A 25,980-nucleotide genomic window follows, 5' to 3' on the forward strand; every position below is an offset into this window, starting at 1 on the left:
ATCCTCTTCCGGGGAAGAGGTCGTCCCGCCCCTCCCGCGCTTCCTCTAAGATGGCGAGCGGCGGCAGCGGGGGGGTTTCGGTGTCTGCGCTCTGGAGCGAAGTGAACCGTTATGGCCAGAACGGCGATTTCACGCGTGCTCTCAAGACCGTCAACAAGAGTAGGTATCCCGGCGGATGGCGGGGCGGGCCCGGGCCGGCGGAAGGATGCGGCCTCCTTGGGGCGCGCGCGACCACCTCCGAGGGGACGCCCGGAGGAGAGACCCGCGCAGCTGGAGGCCCCGCGCGATCGCCGGGCGAGCGTGGCGGGCGTGGATCACAGACCCTCCAGTCCGTCTGGCTGCCAGCATTGGGTCTTGGGTTGTTTAGAGCCACGTGTACTTCTGTCTTTCCCTCCCCCGCGGGAAGCAAGGGAGGGATTTAAAGAGACCGCAGCTCCCAGCGCTTGACCCAAACAGTTTTATTTGACGCCTCTGTTTTCGTGTCTTATTTTGCAAATATTCCACATTGCCTCCTTTTCTCCTTTCATTTAGCGGGGTGATCGAGACAGTATTGCAAAGGGACCTTGTTCCCTTGGGCCGCAGCGAGGGGGAGGAAGGAACCTACTTGGGACACGTAATTTAGAAGCTGGTACTGACAAGGTGGGAGCTGGACAGACTCAGGAGAGGGAACGGCAGGATCTGGATGTCAGACCTGCGTTCCACCGATAGAAGCCAATGTCATTAGACCAGAAAATGTGTGTGAAAGCACTAACATTTGAATAACGTCTAAAGAAAAGTTTGGCCTGTTTTTTGCCCTGTAACTGATAATTTCGAGTAAACTGCCTTTGGTATGAGATATACTCGTTATATTCTTTTATCCTTTACTGCGTAACTGACTGTAATATGGCTATGCTTTCTAATGCTCTCCGTCGTGCTAAATTCTTTACTGAAGATGCAGCCTACATTTGGTAGATTTGGAAATGTAATTACCAGAATATGTAATTACTGGCTATTTAAAGCAGTAATAGCATACAAGGTATGTTAGTAACATACAACGTTGTATAGACAAATTTCAACAACCTGTTGCTGGTTAACATGAAAGGAAGTGATTGTGCTCACAGTGTACTTTTCGTGATTTCAGACGTTGAGGAAAATAGATACTAATTAGAATTATTTGATTCCTAAGCTTGTTTTGAATTCAGGTAGCCATTTGACAAGACCTGCAACCAGTACTGCTCAGTAGCAATGTAGTATTTTGCAGGAACTATTTAATCAAGGGCTGTCAGTTTTTTCTCCAATATATATTTTCTTAATTGGCAGAAATTTCTTTGATTCTTAGAATTGAATTCCTGTAGTTGCCCAGGAACAAAGGGGAGTGATCCTGGTCATTTTGTCACTGAACAGCTGTTTAGCATCGAAACTTGGTTACCTGAATCCTTCCTTGTACTTCTCTTTAGTCATCTTAGGTGGAAAGGAAAATTTTGAATGGTTTTTGGAACTATGGCCAGCAAAATAAATGGCATTTGTGTACTTACAGCATATAGATATCTCCAAAATATTCTCAATTCATCTTCCTGATAACCTTGTAAAATAGTAATGTTTTTATACTTGTCTTGCAGATCAGAAAATTTAGATTTGATGCTAGGTGACTTGCTAAGACCTCAAGGCATCTAGTGATAATCTTGTACTCAAAATTAAGTCATTTGTTTCCAACTTCTGCACGAACTTTTTTCTTTCCCTGGGAAGTAATGAAATGTGTAGGCTGTAACATGCACCCCAAGAAGAAAAAGCTGGAGAAAACAACTTCTTTCTTCTTTATTTCAGTCTCCTTTTGGGGAACGTGCATCTTGGGAATCTATCTCACTAAAAATGTAACTTACTAAATTATAGCTCTTCTAGTTAGCACTTCTTATGTTATAAATGAAGATCTGCCTTTTTAACAAAGAATGTTTTGACTGATCATTTCTGCTGCAATAAAATTGCAATTGTAGTTTCCTGAGGCAGGGGTGGGAAAATTTAGTAAAAATGTGAAAAGGGAATGAATTTTAAAATTATTTTCCTAAAATTGTTCTGTAGTACTGCAGATCAACAAGGATGATATAACTGCCCTACACTGTAAAGTGGTATGCCTTATCCAAAACGGGAGTTTCAAAGAAGCCTTGAATGTCATCAATACTCACACCAAAGTGTTAGCCAAGTAAGTGATTCAATTAGTTGTTTGTACCGTTATTAAAAACACTTTTACCATAGATATAACCATTTCTGTGGGTTTTTCCCCCCACTATTCAGATTTTTGACCTGTTTCTTTCTTTCCTTTGTTGTTGTGTTGTTGTTGCTTCCCAGTAGTGCTTTTGAAACTGGAAGGAGTAATAGTAACAATTCTGTTCTGCCTTAGTGAGCCTTTTCTTTACCCCTGTCTTCCCTTTGCACCACTAAGAAGGTAAACTGGAGAAATGAGCGTAAATGTAACACGAGTTCTCGGAGGACATAGAGAGAACAGAAGTTTAATTTAAAAAGAAAATGCAGAGAGGGCAGAACATGTAGGGTAAGGTTGTATATAAGAAGAGGTTTCTCGAACGTTACAGCAGTCTTAGCCTGACCTCTGTGCTTACCTCCTTTGAGAATTGTTTGGGTGTGCTTTAGGCCAAGATCTCTCAGTGTCCGTTCTTTAGCAGTCTTGAGACTATGTAGTAGTATTTTTGCTGTTGTTAATAATTTTCACTTATTTCATTTATCTTTTCATGAAATGTGAACTAACATTCTGAATGAAGTTTGCAGCATATTCTTTAAGAAGATTCTGGTTTATAAGGTGCAGAGCAGTATATAGTATACTTTTATACAAAAAAGAGGAGGATATGAGAATTTATACGTGTATTCTCCTGTATTTGCAAAAACAAACACTGGCCAGAGAAACAATGAATAAAAACAGTCACTTGTAGGAGGTGAGAAGGTAAAGGTAGATTTGAAAAGCAATGGGAGTAAAACCTTTTAGTGTACACCTTTTTGTTTTTTTTATTTGAGCCAGATACATGTATTACAGATTAAAAACTAAAACTTGGTTAAAAATAAAAAGGGAAATAAAGAGAACACTGCTTTGTACTAGTAAACATGTTTATGCTGAAATTCAGTGTTATGAATTTTAACCATTTTCTGAGATAGAAAATTTGGAAATAATTTTTGTTAGGCAAATAAATAAAGGATATTGCCATTTGCTTTGATTAGTATTTTGGGGGTGGGGGCTGGAAGGGGAACAGGACTTTATTGGTGAACAGCATGTACTTCCAGGACTTTTTTTTCCCCAAGTCAAGTTGTTGTCCTTTCAATCTTAGTTGTGGAGGGTGCAGCTCAGCTCCAGGTCCAGTTGCCATTGTTAGTTGCAGGGGGCACAGCCCACCATCCCTTGTGGGAATCGAGGAGTTGAACCGGCAACCTTGTGGTTGAGAGCCCGCGCTCCAACCAACTGAGCCATCTGGCTCTGGCCCATGTAGGAATCAAACCGGCAGCCTTCGGTGATAGGAGTACGGAGTTCCAACTGCTTGAGCCACCGGACCGGCCCTGATTTGTATTTTTTCTCAGGGTGGTCAGTTAGCTCAGTTGGTTAGAGTGTGGTGCTCTTAACAACAAGGTTGCCAGTTTGATCTCCACATGGGCCACTGTGAGCTGTGCCCTCCACAACTCGATTGAAACAGCTGCTTGACTTGGAGCTGATGGGTCCTGGAAAAACACACTTAAAATAAGTATTTTTTCTCACGGGTAATGGATGGAACTTCAAATTGAGTTTCAGGTGTCAATATTAATGTATATGAATTTTTAGACCTATGTATATAAGTAGTATATTTGTAGTTGTGTGTTCACCAGTTTGGATACAAATACTATGTTCTTTTAAGATTTCTAGTTACTTTTTCTTTGCTAATCATTTGCTTCTTGAACAAGTTAAAAGCAGCAGTACATGGCTTATTATTTGATCAGTAGATTTAAGAAACTTCTATGATAACCCATTTAAAATAGTGTTCAGATTGTCTTTGAATCTAAGATAATTTGGCTGATTTATGATTTCATTCTTAAATGTTTGTTTCAAAGGGCCAATAATTCTAATAAGAATATCCATGAAAGCAAGAGAGGCTAAGGAAATGGATGTAATATTTTCTGCCACTATGACCTGTCTGACTTTCAGACAGGTCACTAACATTTGTAAGTTTCCTCATCTGTTGTTAATGGGGATTAAATAATTAATATATATCAAGTGTCTAGAGTAGTATCTGACATACAGTGAGTACTCTGCTGTGTTAGCTAATAATCAGATACTGTTTTTTTCCATTTTCAGTAACTCTCTTTCTTTTGAGAAGGCATATTGCGAGTATAGGCTGAACCGAATTGAGAATGCCTTGAAGACAATAGAAAGTGCCAACCAGCAGACAGACAAACTAAAGGAGCTTTATGGACAAGTGGTAATTACTGCTTTTAAATACCTGTTGATGATCGTCCTGAATGAGCATGACTCTGCCAATAGCAAGGAGCAGGAATGAGGAACCCCAGCCCATCTTAATGTGATGCAAAACTTGCCATTAAACCAGTTCTTGAGGTTTGAACATATTCCGCCTTCTTGATCGTCATACAAACAGTTACATATATAATGTTCTATGAACAAATGACTTCCTTGGGGTAATTTAAAAATTAAAGTAAATTATGAACTACCCTAATGAAATTTGGACTTTGTAGTTGGAAGGGAGCTTATATACTCACAGTTTTCAAATTGTATTATTTTTCCTAGCTTTTAAATATTCTAAGTTTGAAATAAAACCACGATGATAATTTGGATGAATTCAGGTAGTTCATGAAATCCTTGAAAATGTCTTACTCTAAAAGGTTTTGAGACATATAATTAAGCATAATATAAAATAGGGCTGTTGATGAGAGGACAGAAATATTATGTTAGAACTAGCAAAACCCTCTTTAAAAATATTTAAAATGTCAGTTTAGGGCAAATAATGTTATATTGACTGTATTGTTCCCAAGAGGTAGTACGAGTTTAACAGTGTAAATGGGTTGAAGTGAAATTCGGGCAAGTTCAAGGATTATAGGTCTATAAAGAACTTTTAAGGTAAGCTGAGTAAGTTTAGGGTAAATTCTAGCATTTTGAGATTGACAAAGGGCAACAGTCTCTTACACATGGTGGACTAATAGGTGCATAGTAAAGGCACTTAAGGACAGTTTGAACAAAATAAGCAAGAATTATGTTGTATGTACTTCATACTACCTAATACGATAGATGGTTTCTGGGAAAGAGAAAATGAAGATTAAATATAGTGAACTCCTGGAAATACTAAGTCTTTTTGTTAATTCCTAATTTTGTTCCTGTTTACTGGAGCTTAGTAATCATGTGTTATGGCAAATTTTTTTTATTATAAGTCACATTTAGGTAACAGGGTGATTTCTATTACAGAAAGTTTTTCTTTCACACCCCATTTAGGCACTTTACCTCAAGAAGTAAATACAGTGACTTTTCTAACTGAATAATGCCTACAAGTCTGCAATATAGTAAAGATTGACTGCAAGTAACTTTTGGAAAGTGTTCGTAGCACACAGAACTAACTGAAAAATTACAAAGGAAAAGATGATTGATTGCCCAGGTTATGCTAAATTAGGTTTCCTACTTAGTGGTTCCAAAAAGTGTTTGTGTAGTGTTAGAGACATAACATTATATTTGTCTTCTCTTCTGATTTGTTAACTTGCTGTTTGTCTCTTCAGTTATACCGGTTAGAACGCTATGATGAATGCTTAGCTGTGTATAGAGATCTCGTCCGAAACTCCCAAGATGATTATGACGAGGAGAGAAAAACAAACCTTTCAGCAGTTGTTGCAGCTCAAAGCAACTGGGAAAAAGTGGTTCCAGTGAGTATCCCTATGTACCCACGCAGCTGTGAAATGATATTCCTGTCTGGTGTTTGACTGGTATTTTGTTCCTTGACAGGAGAACTTGGGCCTCCAAGAAGGCACACATGAATTGTGCTACAACACTGCTTGTGCACTGATAGGACAAGGCCAGCTGAATCAGGCAATGAAAATCCTACAAAAAGCTGAAGGTTGGAAATTTATTAAAATTATGTGTAATTGTAATGTGCATATAACTTTGCAAAGTATTTCCAGAAATTGCATTTGACTTTTATGATTTTTTAAAGGGAAATTATTGATTCACTGGGAATTTCTCAAAGTTCATCTTTTTCTTGGGTTTTTGACGATATTGCTCTTCTGTTTCTGTCTAATCCATAAGCCAGACTACTTGTTCATTTTCAACCACACCAGAATTCTGAGGAGTAGGTTTTTAAACAAGTTACTATGAGTGTTAAATGTAAATTGAATTAATTAATGTCAAGCACTTACATTAGTACATGGCATATCATGTAAGCATTTAGTAAATACTAGTTGTCATTGTTATTAAACAGGTACTCAAGTGCAGTAATAATATGGCGTGCCTATATGTGTGCATGTATGCGCACCTACACGCTACATTTACGTATCGGTAACACTATTCAAGCGCATTTTCACTCCATTTAGTATGTTTCCATATATAATATTTACATGAGATGAAGTTTTTAATTAAGAAAAAAAATTTATTAGAGAACTATGTCTTGTCCTAACTCCTGAAGCATTTAGACTTTTCTGCATATATTTTCCCTGGAAGCTCTGAAAGTAGTGTAGGGACTGCAGTGAACAGTGGGGAGGAAGAAAACGTGATAGGGGTTTTGTTTTACTCTTAAATGTTGAAGGTTAAAATAAGAACAAAGGTTAGAGCATTACAAGAAGAAAAAGATGTTTGATAATTACAATTTCTTGATCATGCCCAGTATTGACAGTGGTATAGGAGAAGGATATTCCTCATACACTGCAGGTTTGAATGTAAAAGTAGTACAAACTGCAGTGGGCAGTTGATTTTAAAATTTGCATTGCCTTTGATCCAAGAATTTTATTTCTAGAAATTTATTTTATGGAAATTTTTAGATAAATTCATATATGTATCTATATAAATGCTAATTAAGGAGATGTTCATAAGAAAAATATTTAGAAACATCATGAGTTTTTGTCCTATTAGAGGATTGGCTAAATTTTACTATAACCCCAAATAGATTACCATAGAATCATTAAAAAAAATAATGATCAAATATATGGTGATGGAAAGAGAACTGACTCTGGGTGGTGAACACATAATGGGATTTATAGATGATGTAATACAGAATTGTACACCTGAAATCTATGTAATTTCACTAACAATTGTCACCCCAATAAATTAAAAAGAAAGATTTTTATTAAAATACAGCTAACATACAAAAAATAATAATAATAATGTAGTTCTATATTATAACATTAAAGATGTCCATGGTATATTAAATGGTGGAAGAGAAATTTCAAAATAGTACGCAGAATATCCCACTTTCATTTTAAAATGCAGCTTTACATGAAAAAAACACACATTTAAACAGGTACTCCAGTACCTGTTTACATTTACATTAAGAATACCAATAACTGAAATGCTAATAGTTGTTATCTCTGGGTGGTGGGATTATTGTCTTTATACTTTTCCATAGTCGATTTTTTGCAATCAGGATTTATATTTTTAAATGGCCTTTGAAAAATTTTTAACATTAGAGATTACAAATGAAAGAAAAATATCAAAGAGCTGGAATAATCTGCGACTCGTAATATTTATCTAAAAGTTGAAGCTAATGATAAATTTCAAATTTGCTTGTTACTAAAATTATTTTGAAATCTTCTGTCCAAGAATTTAGTTCTTGCTCTTTGGAATGGTGAAAGGAATGGGAGTTACCCAGCAATGTTAATTTAAAACCATTTATTCCTATAGATCTTTGCCGCTGTTCATTATCAGAAGATTCTGTAAGTATTCCACTGTTGTTAAATCCAAATTTTACATTTCTGACTAATATAAATTTATAGGAAGTTTAATTGTAGTATTTATTGACTTTTTCAAATAGATAGTAATTCATTGAATAGGAATAGAAAACCTCTTGATCAGTTTTTGAAGTCTTTTAGGGTGAGAAATTACAATACAAAATTTATTATATGCCTTATGTATTTTATTTTACATTCATATAAATACTCATTTTCCTATTTTTAGATGTAGAGCTCAGGTCTTTGAGTATGGATCTGTTCATAGGCATTCCATGCGTATTTCTTATATTCCACACAGAATCCAGCATTCATGATGTCACTTCCAGTTTTTTCATAAGTGCAACAATATCTTAAAGACATTTGTGAAGTAGGTTCATTACAGTGTCCTCATAGATGTTAACTTTTTGACCATTTCGTACTGTTTTCTGGCTCAGAACTAATTAGATAGTAATTTTCTTTAGGAACTCATCTTCATTTCTGAGCATTCAACATAGTTTTCATTAAAAGAAGTCTCTCTTTACACTCATAGTTCTTCCCTTACTATAATAATTAAGTTTTATCGTTTGCTTATCAAACCCAACTGGCATAGTGGGCTTGGAAACAAACACCTCTCACTGCTCAGCATATACTCACCAGGTGAGAGCAAGAGTGCTGAGCGCGGTAAGAGAGCAGCCTCCGAGCCTTGAGCATTCATTGTACGTGGACAGCAGTCAGCCCTTCCAGAGGAATGGAGAATATGGATTAATCTGGAGTGTCAGTTAGGAGAGCTGCTGTTTTAATTACAGAATTAGTTTCAGCTTTTGAAGTTCTTTGTATGGTGATAATTAGTTAGAATTTATCATCGTCTTTGGACTAGAGTTATGGTAGAAGTAAGAGTGAAGCATTTTTATGTTCTTGAGAAAATTGTTTCCGGAATTTAAGGGTATCATTGTCAAAAGTTAAACCTGCATGCTGGTTGCTTGCTTTTCTTTTTGTCATTCTTATGTTTTAGAGAGTAATAATCAATGAATGATATTCCTTGTTGCCACGTTCTTTTATAATCTGTCCTTTGCCATTCTCATTTAAACTTCCTTCTTTGGTGGCAATTCCTAAATGTTAACCGACTGTAAGGGAAAATTCCTGGAAATTGTGTCTTCTTTTGGATGACATATCTCTTGAATGTTTTGATCACTTGGTGAATATGGGGCTCGTTTGGAGAATTTACAGAAAAAACTATTTCCTCTTCTGCTTAGGATGGGACTGAGGAAGACCCTCAGGCAGAACTGGCCATCATTCATGGGCAGATGGCCTATATTCTGCAGCTTCAGGGTCGCACAGAGGAGGCTTTGCAACTTTACAATCAGATCATAAAGCTAAAGTAAGTGAGTTATGGAAATGATGTGTCTCTTATAGGAGATGAGGTTTCTTTTTAAAGATGTGTTCCTTTTTGATTGTTGCTTGTTGTTCCCAGGCCGACAGATGTGGGATTGCTAGCTGTGATTGCAAATAACATCATTACCATTAACAAGGTATGAAATATCCTTGGTTTTCCCACACTTACATTTTATACCGCAAGCTTATGTCCCGTTTTGTCTTAGGATGAGTGTTCTTTTTTCCATGACACAGTCACAGTGGAGAGTGTTAATTAACTCTCATAAGAATGATGATTCTGCAGGTTCTATTCAAGTAGTAAATTTGTTTTGTGGTTATAGACCCTGGAATTTAAAATCTCACCATTTTCCAAGTTTTATAATAATGTGGAGAATCTCTATTTATTAGAGAAATAAATTGTGTGGACTTTTAAACTTCAAGTGTGTGCATGTTTTACATGATTTTTTAATCTAGTAAATATGAATGCAAGTTTTCTGTATATCATTTTTTTCTTTCCCATGTTTTTTTATTTTGAGGGAGGGAAGACATGAGCAAATTCTCTCTTTCTCTGTACCCCCTCTTCAAACCCATGTGTAAAATATTGCAAGTACGTATACAGATAATTTTAAAGAGTACTGCACTAGTCAAATTAACCACCATTTGGAATATTGTTTTAATGAAAAAATATTTCAAGTTCAGATTTGAAACTTGAGCCAATAGAAAATAAGTAAAGTAACATCTGGGGGTTTTTTTGAAATGCCATGTGATTTTCCAAGTGCCGTTTATTTCATCCTCACAATTATCTTTTTAGGTGGCAATACTTGTTTCCAGTTTATGGGAGTATAATTTGAGGCTAAAAGAAGTTAAATAATTTGTATAAGGTCACAGCCAGTAAGAGATAGAACTTGGATTCATATTCCAGTCTCTGACTCCAAAGCTTGCTCCTTCGTGGTACCTCTTTCCTCCTACAGAGAAATTCAAAGGGTCCGCAGAAGTGGGATAAGGAAGGTAGTAATTATAGGTTGTTGCAGGCCATTGGCATGGTTTAGGTTTCCAAAAATTGATGCTGGCATTTGAATGTTAGCAATACATACCTGCCTATGTTTATGAATAACTTGAATTGCCACTGAGGACAAATCTTTCTTATCTGATATATAATTGTGTGGAGAAGAGTATGTGATATCTCATTCCTAATTTTACACTGAACTTTCTTCAGTCAATTGGTATTTATTTCTGACTTTTTATTCAAAATAGTGTTGGATGCACTAGGTAATGATAAAACATGGTCTTTATCATTACATAGTTTAAAAATCTCATTCTGGTGTTGAAAAAAATTGTGCATGTTGAAATTTCTTGTCTGTATACTTCATAACTGCAGTATTTGTTGAAAGATAAGATCTGTCTGGGTTGGCAAATTTGAGCTGACCCTTGGAGGGATATCGTTTGAAGGTTATAGCAGCAGCGTAAAGAAAATGAAACATGAAGAAATATTTCTGGCTTGTAGGGGGGTTAAGAGAACAGAAGATAAGATGATACATGCTGGCTAGTTTTAAAAAATAGGTTAAACTGAATGATATCAAGGTATGGAAGGCCTTCAAAATTAATTTTTTTAATAAGTGCCGTGATAGCAAAGTTTATAAGAAGTGTAGTAGTGACATGCATGATGAATTGAAGTCTTAAAATAGTGAATTGGAGTACTAACTAGAAATATGTTTCTTTGAGGATTGATTTATATGAAAGCCAGTTTCTTGCTGTACATTAAGATAATTTCACATTGGTTTGGAGCTTCACACACAAAAAAGTCGAATTTATTTTAGATTTCTTCTTTGCCTCCTTTTAGTCTTTAAACTGATAGAAGACCTGGTTTTAAAAAACTACAGTGGTAAAAAAAAAAAAGCCCAGTGGTATCACTTATTTGCAAACCAATATATCGTTTAACCAAGCTAGTATACTGTGCATGTAGTAGACACTGATGCTCAGTTTGTCCTTCTCAGAATGCAATGTGACTTAATTGTCTTCCTTCCCTGAAAGGTATGTGACTTTCTATAATTCTTAACAGGACTTTCTTTAGGAAGATAACACTGTACTTGCCCCACACAGAAATTTTAGAAATTGAGCTTTGTGCTTCTGCCTAGGTGAGAAGGGCCTTAAGAATAGGAAAAACAGTAGCTATTTTTTGCTAAACATTAGTATTTTTTGCTAAAAATGGGTTCGAGAGAGGTATGAATATATTTTTGAATTTAATGATTTGCTTACATAATGACAGTATTTCAAAGAGGAATGAGTTTGTCATCTAAATTCTAAAGGGCAAAGTTTGTAGAAATTGCAAATTTAGATATCTTTGTAGTCCTAATTTCCACTGTATGATTTGTGCTATCCCTGTGTACTTTTCTTTAAAAAGCACAAAACAAGCAGTTAATAGTGGAAAGATAAAAGAAAACCAAGAACCCGAGACAAATTTATATGCATCTTAGAAGCAGAGGCACCCCAACCAGGCAGATGCATCATCTTCCAAGCTCTCCTGTGTTTATATAAAATAACTAAATGAAAGAGGAATATGGCCCTGGAGCATTAAAAGAGTTGAAGTCTGAGATTGCTGTTAATTATGGGTGAACTTTTCTTTGTCAGGACCAAAATGTCTTTGACTCCAAGAAGAAGGTGAAATTAACCAATGCAGAAGGAGTAGAGTTTAAGCTTTCCAAGAAACAACTGCAAGCTATAGAATTTAACAAAGCTTTGCTTGCTATGTACACAAACCAGGTAGGTAACAGATCTCTGGTTCCCCTGGCTAAACTTTTGGGGTGTGGCAGATGGGGCATAATGGGTGTTTCAGTCCAGTCTATTTATATTGTTTGTTTATATGTTGTTTACACCCATGTGTTCTTCAGAATGTCATATGTAATAGATTTTTATGGGTTAAACAAGTAATTTGTCCAATTCTTTGTAAAGTTACGCAGTTGATGTCTTTTAAGAGTAAGGAAACACTATTCGCACCTGTAAATGATGTGATTTTCTCATCTTATTTCTTATCTCTAAATTAAAGTAAAAATCATCAAAGATGCTGATCATGGATAGACATGTAAGATCCATCTTTCATATCAGCTTACCCATAATCACATCAAGTTATAAGTGCTAAGGAGGTCAATTCTAACCCTCACATGCATAATTATAATTAAATTATGATTTCATACTCTTCTAGAGCAGAGGGTTTTCAGTGGGAGACAGTAACATTTTTATTATTTAGAACTGAGTTGTTACTCTTAAATACTTTAGCAAGAAATACCTATACATTTTGTTGTTTTGAAGTAAAGGTGATACTTCATGTATTTTTTTTTAACAAAATTCTGGAATTTAAGCATCCAAATGAATGTTTAGAGGTCATTCTTTCCTAAATACTTTTAGAACTCATAGCTTAAATTCAGTAAATGGAAATCTTTTTCTTACAGGAAAAAATTGAAAATATTATCGATACTATAAACCACTTCCCTTACCCTCGGCAGTTTTTTACTTATTATTTTGTTTCAACTGATTTCCGTCCCTCTCCCCCATCCTTCTTTTCTTTTTGGTCACTCATTCTTTAATTTCATTAACCAGCTTATTTTTGTTGGGGGGAACATACTCTTTTAGGCAGATCAATGCCGAAAAATATCTGCCAGTTTACAGTCCCAGAGTCCCGAGCACCTCCTGCCTGTGCTAATCCAAGCTGCCCAGCTCTGCCGTGAGAAGCAGCACACAAAAGCAATAGAATTGCTTCAGGTAAAGGAATTACTTGAATTTTTAATGAGGTGTCAGGTAGTTGTAGCCTTGTTTCATTTTCATTATGTTATAATGTATAAGCTTGTAAATTTCATGGGAAAACGTAGGTAATATGCCACTAGACAAATTCCAGAGTGTCACTTTTGTTAATTCCTGGACTACAGCTTTGTTTTCTGTAAATTTGTATTAGTATATGTTTGCCATAAACCCTGAAGGATGCTTTTCATTTGGAGATCCATTTAACATGAGTTATGGGTTTATTTTAGGCTTAAAATACTAGGGCATGCTTAACCCCTTTTTCAATAACATATTCAATAAGTCCCTATCTGAAAACCTCAGATAGTTACAGAGATACTGAGTTGTTTTTTATCAACCTAAATCAGCTGGTAGATTATGTTTGAGTTTCCTGAGGATAGACTACATTGGAAACTTGAACAGGATAAAATTAGGACCATCCTGAGGGGTAGATTTGCTCAGTAAGGAGGTATCATTTATTTGAGTATCTTTCTTTTTAAAAAAATATTTTATGTTGTAATCTTAATTATTATTTCTCTATTAGTAGCTTCCTGGAAACTTGACATTATTGCACTTATTTTCACAGCATAATTTTAAAGCACAGTGAGGGATCAGGTATAATTTTTTCAAAATAAAATTTTGACCCAAAACAAGAAGTTTAATATTTTAAAAACCAGAAGTTTAATACTTTAATACTGGATTTAAATTTTTATGTAGCTATAACAAGTAATTGGAATATGTTCAGTTGTGTAAATAAAATGTAATTTTTTTTTTCCCCAATTAAAAAAATTTTAGGAATTTTCAGATCAGCATCCAGAAAATGCAGCTGAAATTAAGCTGACCATGGCACAGCTGAAAATTTCCCAAGGTATTAAAGATAATTTCATCATGATCAAAATGGCATTTTAGTGGAAACATATGGTTAGAATGATTCTGAAGTAGTTGTAGACTGTGATTTTTAAATTTTTGCATAATTCACCATTATATAATTATTGCTATTTTAAACATGAAGCTAGATGGTGTGAGTGCCAGTTTAGTAGTGAGTTAGATGACCTTTTCTTGGGTTATTCCTAACTTGATAGAATGATTCCCAATCTATACCTTGAAAGTCTACAGAAGCAAAGGATTCCTCTGTTCCAAAACACCATACTTAAATTTCCTGGATACGTCATGTGTAGAAATGCTTATATCTGTCACTTGGTAGTATTTGCATAAAATAAAGGTTACTTTGCATCTTAATTTTCACAATATCTTAGTCCCTTTATCTTTTATTTGTACTTTACAACCCTTGTTTTTGGGGAAGAGAGGCAAGGAAATTTAATGAGAACTGACATTTTTGAATCTTATAGAAGATGGCTAGTATTTTTGCCCATGATTTTGAACCACTCTTGAATGATTATCTAGAGCTGTGTTATATCCATATTTGGTAGCCACTATCCTCATGTAGCTATTTTAAGTTTAAATCAAAATTAAATAAAATTTAAAATTCCATTCCTCAGTTGTGTTAGCCATATTTCAGAAGCTTCGTGGCCACATGTGGCTAATTGGACAGCATAGACGTAGGATATTTCCATCGTGACAGTTCTATTTTCAGTTTATTTTTGCAAGGATGTCATACTAAAATTACTGACAGAGAGTCTGTCATGGTTTTTGTTTGTTTTGAAAGATTTTGTTACTGAGGTTTGCAAAGGGGGGAAATTCAGAATTTTAACACTGTAGGAAATTGTCCATTGCACTTATATCTACGGTAACATTATATCAAGGCCGTTAGGGAAGGAATCCTCTAAGTTACAGTCTGCAAAAGGAGAAATAGAACTCAGCAGACTGGGAGATGGTTTTTCTGGTCATCTGCCATTAACTTTCTTTGAGGGCATAAGCAAGGTGTTTTGTTTCTTTAGGACTCAAGTTTCTTATCTGTAAAATGAATAAATGGAGTACATTATTCCCAAGATCCCAAAGCTTGAGTATTTAGAGATGTTATATAACTCTTAAATTTCTTGTCTTTTTTTCCCTATAATACCCTTTCTTTATTGTGATGCTGATTTTGTTTTTAATCCCTTAAGGTAATATTTCCAAAGCATGTCTAATATTAAGAAGCATAGAGGAGTTAAAGCATAAACCAGGAATGGTGAGTTTATAACTAAAATATAAATGATAAGATTGAAAAGGTAATGGAATTAATAGTCCATTGGTGTGTTTGATGTTTCTTTGTATTTACTCTAATTTCTGCTTATTTCTTTATATGTTCATAATGTAGGAGTAATGGCTGAAATAATAACAGTTACTTTGTGGTATAAGTTTAATTTCATTTTGTGCTCTGCTTTACATCGATTTAATATTTAATCAGATGTGCCAGGTACTGTTTAGGCCTTACATTACCTCTGAAAGCCAACTTAAATAACCTGAGACCCATGAAGGGAATTTCTTAGCCTAAGTTATTTTATCATGTTGTCGGAGTGATTTCTTTGAGTTAAAATAATTTAGTAATAGTGGCCAACAAATTTAGTGTTTAGTTCTCTGATTATTTAAGCATCGCAACTGTAGATCACTAATACAGCTGTGAAAGCATCTATTTCAGAGTAAAGACTAATTCTGTAGTGGTGATAATGTGCATTTACTGAACAGGGACTGTTTCACTCGTGTGCATTCTCTAACATAGCTTGTTTACAGTTGGTACTCTGTAAGAAGTGTATGATAGTATGGTGGTGCTTTATCTTCTAAAGATTAATATTTTAAAGACTGGCCTATGCTTATTTTGTGTTAGAATCAAATAATATATGGCTGAAAATGCTTGTAATATCTAATGTCTGGCTTTTTGTTACCTTTCAAGAAATTTGTCATTTCACTTAGGTTGTTGGATTTATTGGCATAAAAATTGTTCACATATTCCCTATTTATCCTATTAATATCTGTAGATCTTTTTGTGTCTGATACTGTTTATTCATGTCTTCTCTTTTTTTTTCTGATCAGTCTGGTCAGAGGTTTGTCAATTTTACTGCTTTTTCTCAAAGATCCAGCTCTTGTTGCTGTTTCTTCTCTGTCCCTACCTTCTATTGCTCTTCCCTCCTCACTCCACTCCAGCCACCTGGTCCTCCTTGTTGTCCTCGAACACAGCAGGCAAGCTTTTCAGTGGCTGTGTGTTGTAGCTTAGGCCACATGTGACCTCACTGGTCATGCACTTGGATGTCCCAGCAATGTCTGGTTATGTAAACTAATTTTTTTAAGTGCTTATTCCCAACTTCTGTACTTACCTTATTGTGTACTGGTAACCATTTGTGAACAGGCACTGCTGTAGAGGAAAGGTATATTTATAGATAACTAACTATATTTGGAAAACTGTTGTTCAGGGTACTTCTAGTTACTGTGCTCCATAATAATCAGTTTTTATGATGAATTAGGTACTGGTGGAGAGCCTAACAACCTTTTATTTGCTGTTTCTTCAATGTTTTTCATTTTCAAAAAGCTTATTCTGGAGAGGAGGAATTTTATTCACTAATTTATACCTTTTCTTGGGTAGGTATCTGCATTAGTGACCATGTATAGCCATGAGGAAGATATCGATAGTGCCATTGAGGTCTTCACACAAGCTATCCAGTGGTATCAACATCATCAGGTAAATAAAGGAGTAAAACCTTATAAAGGCACGTTTTTACATAAAAATGAAAAAGCTGCACTTGTGAACTTACAATTTAGGAGAACTGAAATATTCCAACTCACTATTTCAAAGATGGAATGTATTAGACTGTTATATTCAATTTTTTAAGTATTCCAGATCTAAATAAAATTATTAGAAGTAAGAAATGCCTGCAAAATGAAAAAAAGTTACTCAGTTATGCTTTCTGAACCTCTTTCCTTTGTGTGTATACCTGTATTTGTGTGTGCAATCTCAACAAATAAGTATTAATAGTACACGATTGCATATAAGAGAACTCATCTTTAGTGGCTAGAATGCCCATGAATGGTGGTAATTGGTAGAACAGTAGTACAGCTGACCGTTGAACAACACGGGTTTGAACTGCACAGGTTCCACTTATATGCGGGGTTTTTTCTCTTCCTTATGATTGTCTTAACATTTTCTTTTCTCTAGCTCCCTTTATTGTAAGAATACAGTATGTAATACATATAACATACAAAATATGTATTAATCGTCTTTATGTTATGGGGAGGGCTTCTGGTCAACAACATGCTGTTAAATTTTGGAGAGTCAGAAGTTATATACGGATTTTCAGCTGCGAGGGGTGTTCCGTCACCCCTAACTCCCATGTTGTTCAGGGGTCAGCGGTGCATGGAATAATTGTATATCATGTCTCCGTCTAATAGGAACATCTTCATTTTTTCTAGTATGGGTCTCTGCATAGGAAATATCCAACTTATGCATACGCACAGGTGGCGTTTATATTGTTAGCGCTATTAGTGGAGGAGAGATGTGTTCTGGGAATTATTATGTTAATGTTTCAGAACTGGTGACATTATTTCAGATTTGATTATGGGGATTATTTCTAGTTGTGGACAATGTAAATAGAGATGGGTTGTTTTCCAAATTTATAAGTTGGTCATCACTTGTACTAATTTGTCTACCCTGCTCTCTATGTATGTGAATTTGTTTTTGTTGTTTTGTGCATTCTGTAAAACTTAATTTAATGGATAGGTCCATTTTAAAGGTTCAAAGAATATAGCTTCATTGGCTTGCTAGCTATTTAGCTTAAATTTTTTTTTTTTCTCTTTTTATTGAAACTGTAGCCCAAATCTCCTGCTCATTTGTCCTTGATAAGAGAAGCAGCAAACTTCAAACTCAAATATGGGCGGAAGAAGGAGGCAATTAGTGACCTAGAACAGCTATGGAAGTAAGCTCTGAAAGGTGGACATATAGAAATCCAAATTTTATTGCTGTTATTTGATACAAGGGCGTTATTTTGCTTGTTTGTTACTTTCTTCAGTTTTATAAACTGTTCAGTAACTTTCTTATTTCTTCTTTTAGGCAAAATCCAAAAGATATTCACACCCTGGCGCAGCTTATTTCTGCTTACTCTCTTGTAGATCCTGAGAAAGCAAAGGCGTATCCTTTTGATTGTTGCAGACACCTCCCAAGTAGTGTAATAGATCCCCTCCTGTACATGTTTGACCAGGCCTTTTTTTGTTGTAAATTTCAACAAATAAAACCTGCTTCTAACTAGTAAAAGCAAAAGTGAGAATTTATTAATATATGTGACTTAAAAATAGTGATAGATACAACTTGCAATACAGCTTGATCCACAAGCAAAAATGAAGTCATCAAGATACAGCTTAAATCTCTCCAACAGCAAAAAGAAAAAAGAAAGCATATTTTATTTGGGTAATTGTATATGATTCTGAAATGTCATTTGGATTGAACTGTCTTAGGTCACTTGCCCACCTTAAACAATGAAGAGCGTTTGGTCCCTGATTGGCTAAGTTTGGATCACGTGTGCTACTCCAATATGGATGTGTTCCCAGAACCAAGGTGGGATCACCCACCTTTGTAGTGAGAAAGTTTATGTTTTATAAGCTTGATGGTTGCTTCAGAATGGAGTTTTTACAAGCCTCCACCTAAAAGTGCATCACTGAGTTAAGGAATAGATGATTCGATTATGACTCCTTTCTCAAGGTTTCCTTTCACAATATATGATCTATAAATGACTTGATGACCTGCTGATTTGTTCTATAGAAGATTTTAAGAAATTGTTTTTGCTTTTAACAAAGGGCATCAAAAAAAAAGCCTGTGTTTTTCCATCAGCGTAGGCATGTTGGGAGGCATGTTCGTATGTATATCGTTCCTGAGCTCCTGCTTTGTCCCAGTCTTAGCAAACACTTGCCCTCATCAGACAGCATGTCTCTGAAAGTCGACGTGGAAGCTCTTGAAAACTCCCCTGGTGCTACGTACATTCGGAAGAAGGGCGGGAAAGTTGCTGGAGATAGTCAACCAAAGGAGCAAGGGTAATGTTCATTGTAACATTCACTGATGCTGATTTCAAATTATATGAGGAATGAAAAATACATTCTTGTAAAAATTCCGGGTGGATAAAGTTTAAAGTCCCTTTTCTTTCTTTTTTCTTTTTATTCCCCTCTCCTTTTCTTTCTTTTCCCTTTTTTTTTTTTTTTCTGTGCCCAGCTCTTAGTCCTTGTTTCCTCCCCTCTCCCTGGCCCACAGTTAACTTCTGGTGTTAATTTGGTGTGAATCCTTCCAGTTCTTTTTCTTTGTGTTTACACACAGGTGATTTAAAAATGTTTTCCTTAGGTTGGACTATTTTGTTTTTCACAGAAGTGGGATTATATTGTACTTATGATTTCAGACTTGCTCTCTTTCATTTAGTAAGTCTTGGAGATTATTCTATATTTTAAATGTAGACATATTTCATTCTTTTTATGCTTAGTTTTCCGTAAGCTGCATGTGTCCTACTTTATTGACCTGTAAGTGATTGGTGTACATTTAGTCCATCTTTAGTAATTCTAAACCACAGTTCAGATGTATTTTATTTTGCTGATTTGGAGGAAAGGTTAACCAGCTTCATTAACTTACAAGAAGCCAAATTCTGATTTTCTTTCCTTGTTCTCCTACATTGCCATCTCAAAACAATTAGCAGAAGCCTAGGGTAAATGTTTAGGATTCTATTTTTTGACTCTTGTCTCCTTTTTTGAATGCTTTTTGAAATGCTATTTTTCTAACTTGAAAACAATATCAGCAACAAGTATATGATAGACTTTATTATGAACACTGTTTGGTAGAAAAAGCATTATCATCCTCATAGTAGATTTTTAAAAACTTAAATAAGGAGTTGGAATCTCAGAGATATACGTTGTCCCAAATTGCATTTCATCATATGATTCTGATTTCAAGCCTTACAAAGAATCCCAAAATGAAATAAATTCAAGCCAGATCTTAAGGGGATTTTCAAATAATGCCTATTAAAGTATTTTCAGTATTTTTGTCCCTCTCCCAAAACAGTGTTGGGTAAAAACATAGTTTGTTTCTAACCCTGTAATCTTCCTCTTTTCCCTGAGACAATTACTAAGGTATACTTTGACTTTTAAGCTTTTAAACTTCAGCAGAGTATTTTTATTAAGCATTACAATCGTCTATCTTATGCTAATTTTTAGATACAAGGGTTTAGTTTTTTTGACGATATACTATGCTGTTGACAAAACATAAGTCATGGTCCTTGCCCTCAAAAGAAATTAAGTCTAGCAGAAGGAGGTATATCTAAGCAGTAATTGCAGTAAAGGTTGCATGTGCTGTGATTGTACTGGGCACACAGGAGCACACCAGAGGGATGGTCCTTCCTGGGGACAGCGGGAGGTTAGGAAGGGCTTCCTGGAGAAGGGATTGGGTTGACTCTTGAAGAAAATGAAGAGGATGAGGTAGGCAAAGTGAGCAAAGCACAGAAGTCAGAAATGGTGGAGAATATCTGGGAAATTGCTGGTATGACTGTGGACTGTGATTTGTAAGGAGACACGTTTAGAAAACTGTTGCATAGTCTGGGTGAGAAAGCTGTAAAGTAAGACACTGTATGTTGCATTTCTTCCGGGTACCCTGAACTTTCACAATGGAATGACTTGATAGAATGAATTTTTCACAGAAATTGTTGTTACCTCATCTTTCTAGTTCACTGTTTCATAGTTCCCTTAGGGGTCTATCACATGAGTATGTACAGAGATAATTTTTATGTCTTCCTCTTTTCACTGTAACTGTCAGAGTACTTAACAATTATTTTGAAGTGTTTTCTTGATTTCATATGCTTTTTAGTGCCTTTGGGGTGGGGGTGGGGGGTCAGTGTATTTAATAAATATTTTATTACCTAAAAAAAATTCAATAAGCTAGCAAGGTTCAAAATTTGAAAAATAAAAAAAGTGCAGAGTAAAAAGTATTCCTCCCATCTTTGTCTTCCCTCCTCCCTCCCAAGGCCAAAACCAATGTTGTTTGTCTAATCCTCCCAGAGATATTCTTTGCATATATTATATCTATACATGTTCTTCTGGCAAAGAATTTAATGATCTATTCTAGTTTTCTAAACATAAGGGAACTTAGCCCAGTACTGTAGATTTTCATGCTTGTGCAAATTTCTTTTTACATACTATGTGCCAATGTAAATGGTCTGTTTTGTGAAAACAATTGTCACCCCTTTTCTAAACCCCCTTCTAAAACTACAGTGCATAAAACTTGATTAAATTTAATCTGAATAAATATCTCAACTAGTTTATTAGCTTTGGTAAGCTGGTACCAAATCTTAAACACCTTTTTTGATAAGTACTCAGCTGGCTCTTTTGCACATGCTTGATGCTCTGTATTTTATCATGTTGATGCTAATGATTTTTCTTCTCTTTGTAGACAGGGAGATTTGAAAAAGAAGAAGAAAAAAAAGAAGGGTAAGCCTTTTTCTTTAATCTTTAAATTTCTTTCTATAAGATAAAAGTTTGAGTTTAATCCTATATAGAAATCTGCAGACATATATGCACTGTCTTCTTGTATCTTTGAACACTTGAGTTTTGTCTTGACTATAGCTGACATTTAATTTTATTATTTTAAAGAGTGCAACTCTGGAGTTTGATTGCCTGATTCAAATTGTTGCTCTAGTAACATTGCTCTTTCGTTGTGACTGTGAACAGGTGACTTAACATACCTACTGAGGTTTTCATCTGCAAAAATGGAATATATAATTTACACCTCACAGGATTAAATAAGACACTTCATGAAAAGATCTTAGAACCATGCCTGGCACACAGTAAGCTCTTATGCATTAGGGTACTTTCAGCTACAAGTACCGTAGAACTCCATCAGACTGGCTTAAGAAAATGTGCTGTCTATGAAACTGTCAGTGGAGGAAGGTTAGCATCAAGGTTGGTTGATCCAATAGTTGTCCCTCTTTGCTGTACACAGAACTGAATCCCATTGGAGTCTTAGGATTTTTGTTGGAAATAGGGCCACATACTTGTCATTTACATCCAACAAGACAAAGAGGGCCTCTGTGCATTTGGTAGATCTTTCCCATTAATCTGATTGGGCCGACATAGGTCAGTGTCCAGCCCTGAACCATTAACCAGGGGAGTGCCATGCACTGATTGGCTTAGGCTGTCTTACCCTGTGGCAGGAGTGGGTGGAATGACCATGCTTGGCTTCAGCTAATCCGAGGTTACCCCTGGAGCCACCTCTCTGTTCCCGAGTCTGGGAATGGTCCAAATCAGGTAGCTTCTGGATTTTGCTCTCTGCCGTCTTAGGATTCAGCTTTCCCAAGGCTGTTAAGTTTATTACCACACCTTCATCTGTTTTATGGCTTCCGAAATTTGGTAATATCAAGATCTCTCCTATTCTTCCTTCTAATGTGTTTAACGTAAGTATTTGTTTTGTGTTCTTTTCTGTATTAGTAATACTTCAAGGGAACAGGTGATAACTAGAGGCAGCAATAACCTGCAATTTCACTTTTTTTCTATTTTTTGTGATTTCCAAATGAATATTTTTTAAAAACTTACAAATGATATATGCATATTCTAAAAACAAAGTAAAATAAAAACAAAACAAAGGTAATAGATTTCTATCATTTTAGAATGCCATAAAGAGTGGAAAATTCCCTACCCTATTTCATGCTCCCAGAGGTAATTACTTAACGTTTTGTATATAGAACATACATATACATTTACATGCTTAGTCAAAAGTTTTTACAAGGCTAAAATGAATGTATCAGGATAATTTTTTAAATCTTCTATGTTATACTGTGTTATGCAGACATTTTTCCAAATTATTAAATATAGATGTCCACGACTTTTTAACCAGTTGTATAGCTTACTATAGTGGGGTTATGTTGTTATTTATTTAATCATTCTTTTATTGATAGACATTTAAATTAGTTTGTTATGTTAAAGAATATCACAGAGAATATTCTTACACCCATAAGTTTGAGGCTTATGGTTTCTACAGGATAAATTCCTACAAGTGTAAATTTTGATTGGTACTGCCAAATTAAGTTGCCCTTTACAAAGGCTATACCAGCTAACACTTCTGCCAGTGGTGTTTGTCTCCCACTATCTCACCGACACTAAGAATTTTTTTAGCCTTTTCATTTTTATTTAGTGAGGTTGAGCATCCTTTCACATGATTAATGGCTTTTATTTCTCCTGGCTTACCCTAATTACAGCTCTGTCCATTTTTCTTTGTGTGATTTACCTATTGATATCAAGAACTTGTTCTGTATTAAGAACAGTAATCTACTCTATTATATAATGTGCGATTTTTTGTTTTATTATTTCTCTTAAAAATGTATCTTTTACCAAATGAAAATTTAATTTTTTTTATATAGATACATCTGTGAAATCTTTTATAAGCATGATTATTGTGTCATGCTTAAAAATAAGGCTTTTCCCCCTCCTAGATTATACAAATAAAACTTTCTTGGACAATTTATTTTAGTTTTAATGTTATTTAATCCCAGATTTGGACATACTGTTTAAACAATTATCTTGAAAACACTATGGACAGATCTGTCATTTCTTCATCAATTAATTGTTACATAGGAAAACTGCCTAAGAATTATGATCCAAAAGTGACCCCAGATCCAGAAAGATGGCTACCAATGCGTGAACGTTCTTACTACCGGGGAAGAAAGAAGGGGAAAAAGAAGGATCAGATTGGAAAGGGGACCCAGGGAGCAACTGCAGGAGCTTCATCTGAACTGTAAGTCATTGCTTCCCAATGGAGGTCCCTCAGAGCATAGGTTGGTTCTTTCTGAGATTGACTCAGAGTCATCAGTGAGAATTTTTTTAATGTGTTTTAAGTATGAGAAGCATAGTCAGATATCTTTGATGTTTTACAATGTGCTCTTGTAAAGGAAATAAATTGTATTTCTGGTTTGATTGTATTGTAAATACTAGGATTGTAGGATTCTATTTTAAATATTAGGATTCCAGTATATTCAAAAGGAAACTAAATAAACAGTCATTCAACTAACTAAATATCTAGATAAACAAAGGCATAAATAATGTGACTAGAATATTAGGAATGTTACTAAATAAGGTATTTCTACATGGTAGGATTATAGGTCATTTACATTTTTTTCCTTTATTTTCTAAGCTTTCTAAAAATTGGCATGTGCCATATAGTACTTATTCTTTAATTATAAAGCAGTAAAAATTTTATTCAAAAGGAAAATGGATAGGGAGTTGGGGAACCCAGCTTAAAAGAAATAGAATGTATGTGGGAAATTGTTAGGGGTGAAAAGTAAAATCCATGTATGTACGTTTTTGTAGTCTTTTTGTTGTTGAATATATGAATGACCAACACTTTCCTGATCTGATGATTTCAGGGATGCCAGTAAAACTGTGAGCAGCCCACCCACCTCCCCAAGACCTGGCAGTGCAGCAACAGCATCTACAAGTAATATCATACCCCCGAGACACCAGAAACCTGCAGGGGCTCCAGCAACAAAAAAGAAACAGCAACAGAAAAAGAAGAAAGGTGGAAAGGGTGGCTGGTGATTAGAACATTTTTGTTGCAGGCTATTTTAAAATTAGTCTTAGTGACACGAGGAACATAATGGTAACACAGCAAGAAGCACAGAGCTGCTCCCTCTCTCATCCCCACATTTTCACAAAACAATTTTCTTGTGTATCAAACAGGAAAACATCTTCCTCAAACTCTCGCCTAGTCAGATTTGGCCTACTTGTTCCACCTTGCTTTACACAGATGATAAAGACTCAAATAATTGGTGGATAATCATAATTACCCACTTTGATATCTGTTGCATCCTTTCTCTTTGTGTGCTGGTGGGTTTTTTTGTTTTTTTGGTTTTGGTTTTTTATTTTTTATTTTTTCAGTTTCACAGACAAGGCATGTTATCTAAGGAGAAACTATTCTGTTTTAACTAGAGTCCTATCAAGTCCTAGTTCCTATCAAGTCCCACTTTAAATTATGTCTTAGGAGGCCTTGGGAGACTGAAAGCGGAATCTTCTGAGCATTCCAAATATCTGCTTAGAAATATGTGATGAAAAGGGACCTATTAATACCCTGGTGTTCTTCATTACATGAGTGGCCACAGGAAAACTAAAGTAAATGTCTTGATTAATTTTTACCACAAAGTCTCTGTCAGAAACTGGAATATATATGTATATGTATACAGATATAGTAATTAAAAGTAAGTTTGTGTATGTATATACATATATGTACATATATAAATTAGGATTCCTTTGTGCCCCCACATCATTTTCAGATTATGATAACATTATGCTGATTTACCACTATTAGAGAACTCAACAAAAGCATATCAGTGTTGTAAGAAGTTGACTCTTAGACCCAGTGCTCTGAGGTCAGATGGGTTTGGACTGTCTCAATCAGATTTAATGGCCCCTATCAAGAGCATGAACATTGACTTCCTATGTAGAGAGGAAGTCAATACCAGAGTTCAGCAGCAGTCAGTATTAAAACTAACAGTACTATTTGGCCCAATAGTAAATACTCAGATGGCTCCTCTTTCTAGTTAGGGGTATGACTATTCGTTACCCTTCCCAACGTGATGGACTATTAATACAGTCAGTCTGTGGTGTTATCTGTGGTGTTAGTGCTGCTCTGGTCTTTCCTTGCTCACAAGCCACTTTCCCACTGAACAGTTGTAACACTGGGAGGTTCACCCTTGTTAATAATCATTTTTATGCTACCCAAGATAGCATTAAATTTAGACGTAAAAGTTATTTCCTTGTGATCATATTCCATCCTTGTTAATAAAGTGCTGCTGTGTTTGACTCAAGTATCTACTGAAACTTCTTCAAAGAATTTTTTAAAAGGCTTTCTTCCTCTACAACAGTAAGAAATGTGGTGCTGCCTTTCTTTTTAGCGTGATCAGAATCTGCGGTGGCATCTAAACAAGAGACCCTCTTATATATGAATGATTTATGGCAAAATACTTTCTGAGCTCTCAGAATAGTCTTTAGTAAGAGTGACAGATATTCTTCTGAATATTATTCCCCATTACAGGAATA

The 25,980-nt window shown here is 35.4% G+C and overlaps 1 protein-coding gene across 1 annotated transcript; it reads left to right on the forward strand.

Moving 5' to 3' along the window:
* On the forward strand, positions 1-25,743 carry SRP72 (signal recognition particle 72). Its single transcript, XM_019740094.3, has 19 exons — positions 1-159; positions 2,056-2,176; positions 4,304-4,427; positions 5,728-5,871; positions 5,951-6,062; positions 7,838-7,869; positions 9,117-9,241; positions 9,335-9,392; positions 11,863-11,994; positions 12,862-12,990; positions 13,801-13,873; positions 15,069-15,133; positions 16,523-16,618; positions 17,746-17,849; positions 17,984-18,061; positions 18,820-18,957; positions 21,347-21,384; positions 23,524-23,683; positions 24,312-25,743. The coding sequence occupies exons 1-19, from the start codon at positions 51-53 to the stop codon at positions 24,481-24,483; spliced, it is 2,010 nt and encodes a 669-aa protein (XP_019595653.1). The 5' UTR covers positions 1-50; the 3' UTR covers positions 24,484-25,743.
* The last annotated feature ends 237 nt before the right edge of the window (positions 25,744-25,980 follow it).

Source organism: Rhinolophus sinicus, chromosome 1, assembly GCF_057876585.1.
Source record: "Rhinolophus sinicus isolate RSI-liver-muscle chromosome 1, RSI-T2T, whole genome shotgun sequence".
Classification (NCBI taxonomy): domain Eukaryota; kingdom Metazoa; phylum Chordata; class Mammalia; order Chiroptera; family Rhinolophidae; genus Rhinolophus; species Rhinolophus sinicus.